The sequence below is a fragment of the Ahaetulla prasina genome, chromosome 5 (assembly GCF_028640845.1).
Source record: "Ahaetulla prasina isolate Xishuangbanna chromosome 5, ASM2864084v1, whole genome shotgun sequence".
In the NCBI taxonomy this organism is placed as follows: Eukaryota; Metazoa; Chordata; class Lepidosauria; order Squamata; family Colubridae; genus Ahaetulla; species Ahaetulla prasina.
Window position 1 is genome coordinate 6295871 of NC_080543.1, and position 17345 is coordinate 6313215.

Below are 17345 nucleotides of genomic sequence, written 5' to 3' on the forward strand. Positions count from 1 at the left end.
TGAAGTCTTCTCGTTGCAATTTTGACTGAGCTGTTCAGAAACCATCTTGGCACGAAGTGGAATCTACAAAGATGGTGGAAAATCTTTTTTTTCAACTTCACTAACCTCCATTGAGGTTCTTTTCTGTAGGTAATCCATCTTATTACGTCCATTATAAAAGTCCTACACTAACTGGGTCTAGATTTCCCCCCACCACGATTTTCTTTTCTTTTTTAAACACAAAATATTCTTTTTATTTGTCACCGAAGGCTACACGTGGTCACTTTCTGTTCTGAGAGAATTTTTTTTTTTGTCGTCGTTTTGATTTTTGTTTTCTAGAAGGTATCTACATCTGCATGTATTTACAAGGTCGTTTTATTTACAGTCAAGAATACAGTGTTAGAAACACAAAAGTGTCAAGAGAAAAAGCAAAATTCTCAAGAAAAAAGATCAGTTCCAGACCTCTAGGAAATTTACACACAATAACAAGAACAGATTTATTTATTTTTTTTGTCCGTGCTGGGATTGCAATTGTGATTTTTGACAGAAAAGTCTTCTTCTCATACCAGCCTGACGGCAGATATTTCCCTTTATATAAAGCGTATTTTGTTTTATTTATCACAGATAAAATAGACCAATTATACTGTCCTAACAGTTATCGTAACTTTCCTCCGTTCCTTGGTGTGTGTGTATGTGTAAATATATTCTCACATCTATATTTTGTCGGTTCATACAGGTTTGTTAAGTTTGTTGTTACAAACGTTGCTGTGGGATTGTCACCATCTTAAATTTCAGGATAAATTCTTCTACTCTGGAAATAATAACCCCCAATTTATTTAATATTCTTGAGGCACATTTATGAAAAATTCAAACAGGGCATTTAGGGTGAGACGCAGATGGATTGTCTATGGAGATTCTCAGCCATCCAGGTTATGGTTGTCCCAAAGACGCCACTGGACTTTATTGGGTTTTTTTTTTTCCTTGAAGACATTTTGCGTCTTCAGAACTGAGGAAGCTTCTTGGATGAGAGGCGAAATGTCTTCAAGGAAAAACGAAGTCCAGTCATCTCTTGAAAAAGCTGCTTTGGGACAGGCAGTCCAACCGTCCCTCCAAGGATACTACGGATTGAAGTCTTCTCGTTGCAATTTTGACTGAGCTGTTCAGAAACCATCTTGACACGAAGTGGAATCTACAAAGATGGTGGAAAATCTTTTTTTCAACTTCACTAACCTCCATTGAGGTTCTTTTCTGTAGATAATCCATCTTATTACGTCCATTATAAAAGTCCTACACTAACTGGGTCTAGATTTTCCCCCACCACGATTTTCTTTTCTTTTTTTAAATAAACTTTTTGTCGTCTTTTCTCTTTGTTTCAAAATGTTTTTTGGGATCGGTGTTATTTTGGATAGAACACAAATAAAGCACGCCAATTTATTTTAACAGATTTGTAGAGGTCGTCCTTGACATTACAACAATTCGCTTAGTGACTGTTTGAAGATACAAGGGCACTGAAAAACAGTGACTTGTGACCATTTTTCACACTTACGACCATCGCAGCATCCACTTGATCGTGTGATGGTCAGCATCCACATGGTCAGTTGTCCAGCATTTCAGATGCTTGACAACTGACTCACACTTATGACGGTTGCAGTGTCTCTTGGGGTCACGCGGCCATCTTTTGTGACCTTCTGACAAGCAAAATCAATGGGGAAGCCAGGTTCACCTAACAATTGTGTTAGTCATTTAACAACTGCGGTGGTTCACTTAACAACGGTGGCAAGGAAAGTCGTAAAGTGGAACAAACTTAACAAATGTCTCACTCAGCAACTTAAATTCTGGGTTCAAATGTGGTCCAAGGCAAATTCCTTGTGTGTCCAATCACACTTGGCCAATAAAAAAAATTCTATTCTATTCTATTCTATAAGTCGAGGACTACCTGGGAATGTCTAATTGGATGGTTCTGTTACCTCAATTTTATCAGGTGCTGATGCTATATTAGAAAATTAGTGGAATTTTTCACACTGCTCAGCATGTGTTCCCAATTATGTGCTCTGTCACTAGTATAATTCTTCGGTTTGAGATATTCAGCCATACAAGAGCATCAAATCGGGGCTCACTGTCGGAGAAAACCAGATTCCAATTTTTGCTGGAATTTTATCCACCTTTTCACAATTCTTTCCTCACGTCGGGAACAACTCCTGCTTCGTAAAGAAGCCATTTGCATGGAGGCGCACAAGTGTGCGAACAGAGAAACCTGTCTTATTTCTGATCTCGGAGGCAAAATCAGGATGGCGGGAATTGTTTGATTGTCCTAAAAGCCAAGTTCTTGTCGCCGTCTGGAGAAAGAAAACGGCTGGATGGCAGCTACAAAATTGGCAAACCGAAGAAGTGACATCGGATTGGTTATTGGAGGCGAGAGATGCTTGGTATGAATTTATGATACACCTCAAAATCTTTGCTGAAGAAACACGTAGTCACAATTTTCAAAGGATTGCTAGCAGTTTTGCCTAAACCGACTCCTTGGCAACTTTTAAGACTTGTGGACTTCAGCTCCCAGAATTCCCCAGTCTGCCATGTTGACTGGGGAATTCTGGAAGTTATAGTCTACGAATCTTAAAAGTTGCCAAGGCTGGATACTCCTGCCCTACAGTTTGATGTAACTCAGGGGTGAAGTCCAGCAGGTTCTGACAGGTTCTCGCGAACCGGTAGGGGAAATTTTGAGCTGTTCAGAGAACTCGCAGTGGAAATTTTGAGTAGTTTGGAGAACCAGCGAATACCACCTCTGGCTCGCCCCACAGTGGGATGGGAATGGAGATTTTGCAATATCCTTCCCCCAGGAGTTGGGTGGGAATGGAGATTTTGCAGTATCCTTACCAAGCCCCTCCCACCAAGCCATGCCACACCCATCATGCCACGCCCACAGAACTGGTAGTAAAAAAAATTGGATTTCACCACTGATGTAACTGTTACCCGCAACTGCGACAAGTATTAACTCAATCCCTATATTCAAAGGAGCTAGGATTGGGGAGGATCACTCTAACGAATGTTAATTTAATCAAATCCATGATTATTATTATTATTTTTTGCAGGGACATGCTAAGAAGCAATGATGAGGATAATTGCCACTGTTGTGATCTGTTGTAGCAATTCTAGTGGAGAAATATTGTGTGTTCCATGACTCAAAAGCAAGTAAAAACTGGGATTATTTTGGTTCCTTAACAGATACGTCCGTGTGAAGGAGTTCCTGGTATGTAGGAAGAACAATGAGTATGCCACAGAAGTAGCACTAAGCCATGCTAAACCACTTTAATTGTGCCAAGCGCCTATTATAGGAATTCCTGCTTTTTATTCATGATAACGTCTGAAAAGGAAGCCAAACTATAAATTTCTATTCAAGTTTCTATTGCATTTCTCCTTTGCCTCTTTTAAAATTAATTTTGCATTATTTTCTGGCCGGGGAATTCTGGGAGTTAAAGTCCACGCATCTTAAAAGTTGCCAAGGTTGAGAAACACTGTAATTAGACAATGTACATCTTCTTAAAAGAAAAGAAAACCATCTTATAATACAATATTCTTATCCATCGAAGATATCAAATATCTGCAGGGTTTCCCTTAGATCGTCCTTCCACAATCTGGCACTTTCTTTAGAGGTTTGGACTGCAATTCCCAGAATTCAGCCTGGCCTTAGATCCTGCTGGCTAGGAATTCCGGGAGTTGGAAATTGGTTGCCTCATTATGAAGACTAACCTTCAACTCCTGTGAAATACATCCTACATTCTAGAACAGGGGTCTCCAAACTTATTAAATTTTGAAAACTCGTGGACTTCAACTCCCAGAATTCCCCAGCCAGCCATGCTGGGAGTTGAAGTCTACGAGTCTTCAAAATTGCCAAGGTCAGATCCCTCTGGGCCTAGATATACCCCGTGGCATGCAAAATCTGGGAGTGCCATGCTTGTAAAAAGTTGCCAAGTCTAGAAACACCAGGAAAATTGCCCCAGGCACTAAATAAGACAGATGCCCATGTTACGTTTTTGGAGGTCTTAGCCGAACAGGATGAAATCCTTCGCGATCGTTATCACAGTTCCCCAAATTTGTTCTGGTTGTCACACAAGTCGTGAAACCATAGGCTTCGCAAAAACTCAAGTTTTAATTCAGGGACTCTTGAAAAGTTCTAGTTTTAGTCTTCAGGGATCACTGGGTGTCCGTCACCTATTTATTTACTTGGATTGGACGACGCTCATATTTTGTTGCACACTTATCCTGCAGTCAGCATCTTCATCTGATTAAAATCAAGCATCACAACCATTAACAAAACTTGGGTTCCTTCTGGCGCTTCTGGATTTTAATTCTCCATTTTCCATTTTATAGTCACGTGGGTTAAATGTATCTGGAAACAAGCAGGAAGCGCTCTGGCTTCCTGTACAGAAGTGGCCAAAATTACGGAAACCTTTTGGGAAAAGTGTACTTTTGAGGTTTGATGGATAATAATACCACTTTTTTTTTGGTGTTTCAAGAGAATCCTATTCCACTGCTGGAATGGCCTGGGAATAGTCCAGACCTTCACCCAATGGAAAATCTATGGAGGTGACTAAAGAAACTTGTTAATCAGAAGCGACCCAGCAATAAAACCCAGTTAATAGAAGCCATCATTCATTCTTGGTTTCACATGAGAACAGCTGCAGAAATAAAAGACTTGTTTTGCTTCATAGGAAGATGTTGTAAGGCCGTCATTCATGCTAAAGGTTACCCAACTAAGTATTAACTGACATGGGGATCATTTCTGTAGATCTCATTTTTTTCTATGGTGATAATTTTTGTTTATCTCATTTTTTCTACGTGTTTCCCTTTTCTTCTTTATACTGTAACTGCTCTTCTAATAGCAAATCCTTCCTAAAAGTTATTGCATGACATTCTTGATTCAATTATCTTTCCATTGATAGATAATTTTATAGAATAGAATAGAATAGAATAGAATAGAATAGAATTTTATTGGCCAAGTGTGATTGGACACACAAGGAATTTGTCTTGGTGCATATGCTCTCAGTGTACATAAAAGAAAAAATGGTACTACTCCCTAAAAGAAAAACTATGGTACTACTCCCCCCAAAAAAGTGGTGTTATTAGCTGGTTTTAGAAAATACACTTTCCCCAAAAGGTTTCCACAATTTTGGCCACTACTGTAGGTGGGTTCAAGAGAATTTTTTCATTCCAAAAATGACATTTTTAGAAGGGTTTAATAAGAAGACACACAGGGATGGTGCGGTTTTGGTCTCAAAGAAAAACTAATAAAAAAAAACCTATCAACTTTTCTTCTTGTCGTACTCAAACACAATTTTTCTTTTCGCTCGGCCCCAAAACCTGGATTGATAAGATCCTCATTTAGTGTAGGAAGAACGTGTTTCTTCCCATTGTAAGAATTTTCATTTATATCTATGCGGTTCACCTTGATATATCTATCAAGAAATCAGGATTTTTAAAAAAAAAAATAGAAGGAGCTCTGGATAAGATTTTAATCTCACGATATGAAGTCTCGCGGTTCTACTTGGAAATCTTTTAGTATCCGTGGGGGTTTATGTGTGAAAAACAATGTAAAAATATGAAGAAAAAGAAAGTGGGGGGGGGACAGCATCTGCTTAACATTTCTGTCATGCCTGCCCTTCAGCTCACCCACTGCCACCCATTTCCAGATGTTCCTATTTGGCTAGTCCTATCTCACAACCACATCAAAAGTCTTTGGAATCTCGTCTGTTGGATGGAAATGATTTATACACAAAAGCAACTAATCCAGGCACATCTGGGCAACGCTATTTCCAGCAATCCCGGAGAATAGATTTTCTTTGCAAAGAGCAGTACAGTTAGTCCTCGACTTACAACAAGTTCACTTAGCGACCGTTCAGAGTTAGCAACGGCACCGATAAAAGTGACTTATGACGCATTTTTCACCCTTTGCAACCATTGCAGCAGCCCCGCGGTCAAGTGAGTTACATTCGAATGCTGGACAACTGACTCGCATTTACGACGGTCGCAGTGTCCCGGGGTCACGATGTGATTCCCCTTTTTGCGACCGTCTGACAAGCAAAGTCAGGATTCACTTAACAACCGTGTGGTTAATTTAGCTACTGCAGTGACTTCACTTAATATTTGTGGTGAGAAAGGTTGTAAAATGGGGGCAAAACTCCCTCAACAAATTTCTCACTCACCAACATAAATTTTTGGGCTCAGTGGTGGCCGTAAGTTGAGGACTACCTGTAAAAGCCATCCCAGTGTTGAAATCGTAGGACAGAATGCAGCCGGGCGCACAATACCGTCCTTCTCTAGCTAAGATGTTCTTGGTTCCTAATGCCCTAAATTTAATCCTGTTTTTGCAAGGTGTCTATGGAGATTTGCAATCATCCAGGGCTTGGTTGTCCCAAAGATGATTTTTTCAAAACGCAACCGGACTTCCTTGGTTTTTTTTTTTAACCTTTCTTTTCTTTTGAAAACGTTTCGCTTCTCATCCGAGAAGCTTCTTCAGTTCTGAAGAAACCAAGAAAGTCCGACTGTCTTTTGGGAAAAAAAGCACCTTTGGGACACCCATGAAGAGAACTGAAGAAGCTTTTTGGATGAGAAGCAAAACTTTTTTAAAAGGGAAAAAAAAACCCCCCGAGAATGTCTAGTTGCCTTCTGGAAAACTTCTGGAACTTTTCACAAGTTGATATTAAATCAACAAATTGCTTCCTCCAAATTGTAGGTGCGGAACGGGACCGCTCGCCGCGAGACAATTTAACAATTCTATTGAATGATTTTAAAAATAAATGAAAAAAATATTTTAACTTTTGCCATTCGCATGTCATCCGGTCCCTTCTTTTGTATCTTTTCTTTAATGATTCTATTCCACCTTTCTTTGATATTAGGGTAACTCTGGTCCCGCCGTGAGTTGTCCACGGCGAATTGTGGCAAAGTGTCGCAGATCCTTGTAGCTACACTCCGGAAAGCCAGCATAGAGAATCTGATTTTTGTAGTTGAAAAATCAACGTAGGTACCGTGTTTCCCCGAAAATAAGACCGGGTCTTATATTAATTTTTGCTCCAAAAGATGCATTAGGGCTTATTTTCTGGGTAGGTCTTATTTTTGAGGAAATACGGTACTAAATGCACCCATCTGGCTGAGAATCTTAACTGGGGCTTATTTTGGGGGTAGGGCTTATATTACGAGCATCCTGAAAAGTCACGCTAGGACTTATTTTCCGGTTAAGTCTTATTTTCGGGGAAACAGGGTAAGTCTGGGCAGAGCTATTAAATTCATCCAAGCCAAATGTTTGGGTTTGATTTAGTATGGTTGGAGACGATTCGACATGCTGTCTATTTCCTTATGGACCATCTGCCACCAACCCTAACCTTCTTAAAAACCATCCCAGCGCTGGAAAAAGACCATTTTGGTAGAAGCGGTCCGTGGAGAAACAAGGAAGCATCTCCTTATCTACTAAGATGCTTCATTAAAATAAAATAAAAAGTCAAATCAAATAGGAGGCGCTTGCTGTATCTCTCACATCGGTATCTAACCTGGCTCTGAAAAATATATGTATGTATGTATATATATATATATATATTTTAGGAGGAATTGAGATTTCATTATAAAGGATGACCCTAACTCTAGACAAAACCTCCATGGTCAGAGAAGAAGTGGCATCTTCAAAAGTTAAACACGCTTCACTTGGTGTACAGAAATACTATATATTTAAGGAGGGTTTACTGTTGACAAATATACATCATTGGTGCTTCCCATCTAACAGCATGTGCAGCAAAAATGTGATTTTCCCTTTTTTCCCCCCCCACCTTCCTCACCCCGCTTCGATAGCTGCTATGGGTTTTGTTTTGTTTTTTCCAAATGACAAAAAAAGAACAAAATAACCTATTGTAGTAAAAAAAAAAAGAGAGACCCATTTAAAAAAAAAAAAAGAAGGGATCGAGCTCGCAAGTCTTTAAGATGCAGTGCTTTTGGCCTCTTTTCGGCAGATCACCCGAAAACAGCAGGGTTAGCCAGAAAGAATGGCAAATGTAAAAAACGACTCCACAAGTTCTTGTTTTGAGGCTCACAAAATGTTTGAAGGGCAATTTCAGACCTGGACGGGTCCCGTCCCCCGCCCCCCCTCCTGTTTCTTCGCACGGCGCTGCAGGAAATTGTGAATTTTTCCTCTCCACGATGCGGCCTTCTTCTTCCTGTTTTCATTCCTCATAAATCCTCTTATCTATTTATTTTTCTCCAACCCCACTAAGAAAAGTTAACCCAAACCTAATACCGAGGCTCTTCTCCCCCCCACCTTTTCTTCACCCCGTTAAAAAAAAAAAAAAGAAATACAACGAAAGAAAACCAACGAACAAGTAACCAGGGGATTTAAACCGGACACCTCCCCAACCTTCAAGCCTTTTTGCACAAGGGGCTCACACACAATGGCCGAAATGACACTTTCCAAAAAGAGAAGACGGATGGGAGCGGAGAAAGGGGGGGGGGAAAGGAATGAAAAAACAGCCAAAGGTGAGAAAGCCACTTTAAAAAACAAACAAAAAAAATCCAAAATAAAGGATGTTGCCTGAGCTATGGTGCCACCGTGTTCTTCCTCCACCTTGCCTGTTTTCCGTAAAGTTCTTTTGTGTGTTTGTTTGTTTTTCTCTTTGTTTAGAAAAAAAAATATAACGAAGGCTCAAGTACATCGCAGTCTCAAGCAGCTGTCTTTGGCAAGAAGTCAACGCATCGTCCCCTCTCTGTCACCTTCTCCCCATCTCGCTCTGTCGCATAAAATGGATATTGTTTGCGCTGTCGGACAGTTCTGGGTATTGTTCGGCGGAGATGACGAAGTAGCCGTCGTACCCCTGAACGAGTCCCGTGTTCAGCAGTTGCTGCTTCTCCCCCTCTGTCCAGGACCGGCTACCCTCCTCCCCATCCTGCAGTCTCTGTTGCTCCCGGGCCCAGGCGTGAGCTACGGCCCGTTGCCTGGCCAATTCCAAGACGCGGGTCTTCTCCTCGTCCAACGTGGTCCCGTATCGGGTGTTGAGGCACAGGGCTCCGAACTGGAGCGAGATGTCCGTGTAGCGTCTAGTCCTCCCGCTGAGCACGGTGTTGATTTGAGAGACGGTGACGTTGACACCGTTCTCCAAGGTCCGCCGTCCCCCGCTGAGGCCGAGGATGGACAAGTCGCTCTCCGATGGCCCTGGCTTGACGAAGTAGTGAGTGTCCGTGCCGTCGACGGTGAAGTGCAAGTTCTCCAGGTAGAAGGCGTTGTTGAGGATGGCGGCGACCCTCCGCCCGTCCTCGTTGGCGCTGCTAATGATATCGGTGGCCACCCGGCCGTCTTTCATGGCAAATTTGACCCCCTTGCCGATGATGGAGTCTCCCGAGGCAAAATGGCGGTTCTCCTTGATTTCTTGGCACCCGGCGATGCTCGACGTGTAGATCTGTTCGAAGCTCTCCAACGTGACAAAGGCCTTCAGCTGTTTCTGCACTTCGCATTGCACCCCTAAGATCGACTGAGGAGGGGCAGGAAGGGAGATTGAAAAGAAAGGAACTCACGTTAGACGCAAGAAGGATGTACGACACCATTCTACAGGTGGGTCCTGAACTAACGACCGTAATTGAGCCCGGAATTATAGTCATAAGTCGGAACTCTCTTTAAGCGGGAAAACTGGTCTGAAACTCACAACCGTAACTGAGCCCAGAATTATGGTCGTAAGTTGGGACTCTCTTTAAGCAGGAGGCCATATGACTTGTGCCTGATTTTATTATCTTTTTGCAACGGTTGTTAAGCAAACACTACGGTCGTTAAATGAATGTGGCGGTCTTTAAGGGAGCCCGTTATACAGGGTAGTCCTCTACCTACAAACAATGATTGTTCAAAGTTACAACGGCATTGAAAAAAGTGACTTATGACCTGTTTTTCACACTTACTATCCTTGTTGCATATCCTCATGGTCATATGATCAAAATTCAAACGCTTGGCAACTGGTTCATATTTATGACGGTGGCAGAGTCCCTGGGGGTCATCTGACCAACTTTTGCGACCTTCAGACAAGCAAAGTCAATGGGGAAGCCAAATTTGCTTAACAACCATAGCAAGGAAGGATATCAAATGGAGCAAAACTCACTTAAGAACCGTCGTGCTTAGATGATCACAAAGCCCTCACAAATTACTAGCAGGTAGTCCTCAATTTACATTTCTTTAGTGTCTGTTCAAAGTAACAAAAGCACTAAAAAAAAAGACTTACAATCACTCCTCATACTTACAACCAACACAGCATTCTCACAGTCATGTGATTAAAATTTGGTCACTTGACACCCGATATGTATTTAGGATGGTTGCAGAGTCTCAGGGTCATGTGACCAGTGGTGAGATTCAGCCGGTTCTGTCGAACCGGTAGTAGTGACTGCAGGAGGCTCCGCCCATCCGGCCAGAAATAATCTGGCCGGGTGCTCACATTTGCAAACCGGTAGGGGCGGTAAATGAATCCCACTTCTGCATGTGACTGCTATTTTGTGATCTTCCCTGCCAGCTTCTGACAAACAAAGTCAATAGGGAAGTCACTTAATGATGGGGTGATTCACTTAACGACTGCAGGGATTCACATAACAAGATGGCAAAAAAGGTTGTAAAATCAGGCCCGAGTCATTTAACAGCGGCCTTGCTGAGCAATGAAAATTCTGGTCCCGATTGCCATCGTAAGTTGAGGACTGCCTGTAGTTTGGGCCAAAATAATGGGAGTTGCTCCAAAATTCAAAGTTGTGCCACTTTAAAGACTGTAGCCCAGGATATTTGCCAACCACAATGAAACATTATCATGAATATCACTGGAATTGTAATTTAAAAAACAAAACAAAACAAAACCTCTTTGTTATCTCAAAATAAGCCCCGTGCCTTCAGAAAGCCGCTTAATTTTTTTTTTAAAAAGAATGACCTTGAATACAGCCTTTTAAATAATAAAGTAATGCATCGAGGGAAAAGTTGATTTCTCCCGAGAAAAGATAAAAAGGAACTTCCAGGCTCGGAGGCTGCAAATGTTTTTGTTTTTTTTAAAAGGGACACAAACAGATTAGGCAGAGCTCAAAAAGATAATGGATCTCGCCTTTGAAATTTGTTCCTCGTGCTGTTTCATCTTTCCGTTCCTCAAATGGAAGGGGAAAAAGAGAAAAAAAAAACAGGAAATATTAGAGGGGAGATCATATTTACCTGATCATATTTACCCGATGGAGAAGGTACGCAACTTGGGCCTGCTCCTGGATGGGCGGTTGTCCTTTGAAGACCATTTGACGACCGTCTCCAGGAGAGCTTTTTATCAGGTTCGCCTGATCCGCCAGTTGCGCCCCTTCCTGGACCGGGATGCCCTATGCACGGTCACTCATGCTCTCGTTACCTCTCACCTGGACTACTGCAATGCTCTCTACATGGGGCTCCCCTTGAAGAGCACCCGGAGACTTCAGCTAGTCCAGAATGCGGCTGCGCGGGTTATCGAGGGAGTGGTTCGAAGCTCCCACGTAACACCTATCCTGCGCAGACTGCACTGGCTACCTGTTGTTTTCCGGGTGCGCTTCAAGGTATTAGTTACCACCTTTAAAGCGCTCCATGGCTTAGGACCGGGCTACCTACGGGACCGTCTACTGCCGGCCTCTATCTCCCAGCGTCCGGTGCGTTCCCACAGAGAGGGACTCCTCAGGGTGCCGTCAGCCAAACAGTGTCGACTGGCGGCCCCCAGGGGGAGGGCCTTCTCTGTGGGGGCTCCTACCCTGTGGAACGAACTTCCCCTCGGGCTTCGACAACTACCTGACCTTAGGACCTTTCGCCGCGAACTTAAAACCTATTTATTTCATATGGCTGGACTGGCCTGATCTTAATTTTAAATTTTAATTGAATTGTTGATGGGTTTTAAATTTTGTAATTTTATGGGGTGTAATGTCATTTTAAATTTTTTGGCAAAATTTGAATCAGTTTTTTAAGGGTTGTTTTAATTATTGAGTATGTTTGTTTGTATTTTATTTGCCTGTTCACCGCCCTGAGTCCTTCGGGAGAAGGGCGGTATACAAATTAAAACATTATTATTATTATTATTATTATTATTATAAGGCCAAAATTTTCAGAGAATTGTTGTGCTGCAAGAGCGTGGTTTTCCAAACATGGCAAATTTAAGACGCGCCGACGTCAACTTCCACGCTGTCTGGGGAATTTGGGGAGTTGAAATCCAGATATCTTAAAATTGCCAAGTTTGAAAAATATGGTGCTACAGGTGGTCCTCGAGTTACAACATAACTGAGCCTTGGAACAACGGTCATCATTTGTGCCGGTCATTAAATGGGTCAGTACAGGATTGTGCCTGATTTTAAGACCTTTTTTTTTTTTTTTTTTGCAATGTTTGTTAAGCAAATGTGGTGTTGGTTACGGGAACCCATTGTCTGAATCCGAATAGACCTGGAAGGGACCTTGGAGGTCTTCTAGTCCAGCCCCCTGCTCAAGCAGGAGAACTGATACCATTTCAGACAAGTGGCTGTCCAGTGGCTGTCCACAACTTCTAGTGGCAAGCTGTTCCACTGGTTAATTGTCCTCACTGTTAGGAAGTTTCTCCTTAATTCCAGGTTGTTTTGTTCCTTATTAATTTCCATCCATTGTTTCTTGTCCTGCCCTCCTGTGCTTTGGAGAATAATTTGATCCCTTTCTCTTTGTGGCAGCCCCTCAAATACTGGAATACTGCTATCATCTCACCCCTACTACTTGGAATATAATAGAATAGAATAACAGAGAATAACAGAGTTGGAAGGGACCTTGGAGGTCTTCTAGTCCAACCCCCTGCTTAGGCAGGAAACCCTACACCACTTCAGACAAGTGGTTATCCAACATCTTCTTAAAAACTTCCAGTGTTGGAGCATTCACAACTTCTGGTGGCAAGTTGGTCCACTGATTAATTGTTCTCACTTTCAGGAAATTTCTCCTTAGTTCTAAGTTGCTTCTCTCCTTCTTTTCTCTAGATTAGCTGAACCTAAATCCTCCAACCATTCTTCATATGTTTTTGTCTCTAGCAAAGCTGGCTGAGGAACTCTGGGAGTTGAAGTCCACAAGTCTTAAAAGAGCCAAGTTTGCAGAGACCCCTGGTCTAAACAGTTATACCATAAATTCCACATCAAATAATATTCAGTTTCTCCTCTATCTTTTATTTCCATCGTTAATTTATCCATCTCGGCGCACTCTAACACTTTCTTTATCACACTCTCCTCGGACGGTATATTCTCTAGTTTTGCACATAGACTATCCTGGCCATAGTTATCACATATAGTATAAGATATTGATTTTTTTTTGGTCTTAATTTTCTGTAAGTATGCCTAAAAAGAAATAGCTCTGGCTTTAGCTCTGTTTGTTGCTTAGTTATCTCCTCTAACCACTTTCTTATTCTTACTGCCACTGTTTGCCTCCCACCGACCCGTGCGCTCTCACAGAGAGGGACTCCTCAGGGTGCCATCAGCCAAGCAATGTCGGCTGGCGGCCCCCAGGGGAAGGGCCTTCTCTGTGGGGGCTCCTACCCTATGGAACGAGCTTCCCCCTGGACTTCGACAGCTTCCGGACCTTCGGACCTTTCGTAGCGAGCTTAAGACGTACCTATTTTTTCGCGCAGGACTAGCATAGAATTTTTAGATGTTTTTACGGGTTTTTTTAATTTTTAATTTGTTTGTAGGGTTTTAAATATATTTTAAAATTTGGGCCAAATTTTGAATAAGTATTTTAGCTATTGTTTTATTTATATTGTATGTATTTGACTGTTGTTTTTATTTGGCTGTTAACTGCCCTGAGTCCTTCGGGAGAAGGGCGGTATACAAATTAAAATATTATTATTATTATTATTATTATTATTATTATTATTATTATTATTATTATTATTATTATTATTATTATTATTATTATTATTATTATCCAGTATTTTTTTGTTGTTGTTGCTGCACATGTCCATCACATCTGGTCCTATGTTCCTGGGGCTTATCTACATTTCCAGGATTCTGGTGATCTGGTTGGAAACATTTTTCAAAAACTTCTAATCACGCTAATTACCTTGCTATTGTCCCACTCCTGGGTTTTCAGTTGGGTGTGGGTGAGCTCATAGGATGGCTCCATAGCGTTCGTGTCAGGTTTAGGATACCCAGGGATAACGTTGTGCAACTGGAAACCAAAGGTAAGCAGCCAGCTGTTGACATCTGGAACGGGAAGAGAAAAACCAGAGGGTTACATGCTCGCCAAAAGGTTAAATGCACAGGTGTAGTATAAGTGGATACTTGACTCAATAGTAGGAACTGTGCGAAGGATCTTGAAGTCCTAGTGGACAATCTCTTAAATAGAAGCCAGCAGTGTGCAGCAGCTGCTAAAAAAGCCAACACAGTTCTGGGCTGCATGAACAGAGGGATAGAATCAAGATCACGTGAAGTGTTAATACCACTTTATAATGCCTTGGTAAGGCCATACTTGGAATACTGCATCCAGTTTTGGTCGCCATGCTGTAAAAAAAAGATGTTGAGAGTCTGGAAATAGGGCAGAGAAGAGCAACAAAGATGATTAGGGGACTGGAGGCTAAAACATACAAAGAACGGTTACAGGAACTGGCTAAGTCTAGTCTGATGAAAAGAAGGACTAGGGGAGACATGATAGCAGTCTTCCAATATCTCAGGGGCTGCCACAAAGAAGAGGGAGTCAAGCTATTCTCCAAAGCACCTGAGGGCAGGATAAGAAGCAATGGGAGGAAACTAATCAAGAAGAGAAGCAACTTAGAACTAAGGAGAAATTTCCTGATGTTTAGAAAAATTAACCAGTGGAACAGCTTGCCTCAAGAAATTGTGAATGCTCCAATACTGGAAGTTTTTAAGAAGACGTTGGGTAACCATTTGTCTGAAGTGGTGTAGGGTTTCCTGCCTGAGCAGGGGGTTGGACTAGAAGACCTCCAAGGTCCCTTCCAACTCTGTTATTCTCTGAAGAATATTTCTAAGGACAGGAAAAATACTAATGCTGGAATGGCTCAGTTTGACTTTAAGATGCCACAACTGAGCTGAGCATGAGAAGGCAATGTTTTAAATATCAGCTGTTGTCATAGGGGATGAGTTTGTGATGCAAATATGGGCAAACAAAAGTGAGCTCTGAATCACTCCATTCTCTTTGTCCGTTTTGGCTCTGTTCTTCATATTTAACATTGGAACTGTAATGTTCTTTATTGGCCAAATGTGATTGGACACACAAGGAATTTGTCTCTGGTGCATAAGCTCTCAGTGTACACGCAAGTTTCTGTAATTTAGAATAGAGAATAGAGCAGGGGTCTCCAACCTTGGCAACTTTAAGACTTGTGGATTTCAACTCCCAGAATACCTCAGCCAGCAAAGCTGGCTGAGGAATTCTGGGAGTTGAAGTCCACAAGTCTTAAAGTTGTCAAGGTTGGAGACCCCTGGAATAGAGAATAGAGTAGAGTAGAGTTGAGTAGATTAGAGTAGAGTAGAACAGAACAGAACAGAATTTTTTATAGGCTAAGTGTGATTGGACACACAAGGAATTTGTCTCTGGTGCATAAGCTCTCACTGTACATACAAACAACAAAGTGATAGATCACAGATCATAAGATACAAACAAGTGATAAATCAAAAGATAGCAACAGGAGAAGGTAGTAGGAAAAATGAGACGATGAGAAAAGGATAATAGGAATACAGCCCTACTACATGGGTAAATATCTTTAGGCACAAGACCGGGCTGTTGGAATTAGGTGCTTAGCAGATCAACGGCACAAAGGGGGAAAAAACTACCTTTGTGTCTACAGGTAGTCCTCAACTTACGACCACAAATGAGCTCAACATTTGTGTTGTGAACTGAGACATTTTGTTAAGTGATCTTGCTCTGTTTCGCGACTTTCCTCGCCTCATTTGTTCAGCGAATCACTGCAGTTCTTTAAATTTAGTCACACCGTCGTTAAGTGAATCGGGCTTTTGACTCATCAGAAGGTCGCCAAAGGAGATCACGTGACTTCAGAGCACTGCCACCGTCATAAAGGTGAGTCAGTTGCTGAGCCTCTGGATGTAAATCACATGTCCCACAGGGATGCCGCAAGGGTGGTAAGTCATAAGGCCGTAAGTTGCTTTTTTCAGTGCCGTTGTAACTCTGAACCGTCACTAAGTGAACTGTTGTTAAGTGGAGGACCACCTGTAGTGGTTTTGGCATGCAAAGCCCTGTAGCAGCGTCTGGAGGGGAGAACTACAGAGCTCACTGTAACATCATTGCAAAAAAGGCATTAAGAGTTGTCAATCTTATTTTACAAAGTTTTCTCTCTGGTAACGCTATACTCCAAACTAGGGCATATAAAAACCTTTGCTTGAACTCTGCTCACCTGCCTGAAACCCTCACTGTATTTCAGACATCAATACATTGGAGAGGGTCCAGAGATATTTTACTAGAAGAATACTCAAAATCTTCTGCTCGAAATAAAATTCCCTATACCACCAGGCTTGAAATCTTAGGTCTGGATAGCCTCGAACTACGTCGTCTACATTCCGACCTATGCTTAGTTTCCAGGAGAGCTTTTTACCAGGTTCACCTGGTCCGCCAGTTGCGCCCCTTTCTAGACCGGGATGCCCTATGCACGGTCACTCACACTCTCGTGACATCTCGTCTGGATTACTGTAATGCTCTCTACATGGGGCTCCCCTTGAGGAGCACCCGGAGACTCCAGGTAGTTCAGAATGCGGCTGCGCAGGTGATAGAGGGAGCCCCTCGTGGCTCCCACGTAACACCTCTCCTGCGCAGACTGCACTGGCTGCCTGTGGCCTTCCGGGTGCACTTCAAAGTTTTGGTAATTATCTTCAAAGCGCTCCATGGCATAGGGCCGGGTTATTTACGGGACCGTCTGCTGCCACCGATTGCCTCTCACCGACCCGTGTGCTCTCATAGAGAGGGACTCCTCAGGGTGCCGTCGGCCAGGCAGTGCCGACTGGTGACACCCAGGGGAAGGGCCTTTTCTGGAACGAGCTTCCCCCAGGACTTCACCAACTTCCTGACCTTCGAACCTTCCATCGCGAGCTTAAGACACATCTATTTATTTGCGCAGGACTGGACTAGGATTTTTAAATTTTTAAATTTTATATTTGGTTTTAAATGGGGTTTTATTATTTTTTATTTCTATTTTAAACGTTTGGCCTATTGAATAAGTTTTTTAAATCAATGTTTTATTCTGTATATATTTATGTTTTTATCTGGCTGTAAACCGCCCTGAGTCCCTAGGGAGATAGGGCGGTATAAAAGTACGAATAAATAAATAAATAAAAAAAGATTATTTACCAAAACGTTCTACCTGTAAATGAATACTTTAATTTCAACCGTAATTACAAAAGGGCTG

At 42.1% G+C, this 17345-nt stretch overlaps 1 protein-coding gene across 1 annotated transcript in view; it reads right to left on the reverse strand.

Annotated features, from left to right (window-relative positions):
* Positions 1-269: 269 nt before the first annotated feature.
* Positions 270-17345, reverse strand: part of TENM4 (teneurin transmembrane protein 4) — a 750531-nt gene continuing 733455 nt past the window's right edge. The window contains exons 31-32 of the mRNA XM_058185522.1: positions 14036-14178; positions 270-9482 (exon numbers count right to left, since the gene is read on the reverse strand). Of these exons, the coding sequence (XP_058041505.1) occupies positions 8724-9482; positions 14036-14178 (902 nt within the window). The 3' untranslated portion in view covers positions 270-8723. The remainder of the gene's footprint in view (positions 9483-14035; positions 14179-17345) is intronic.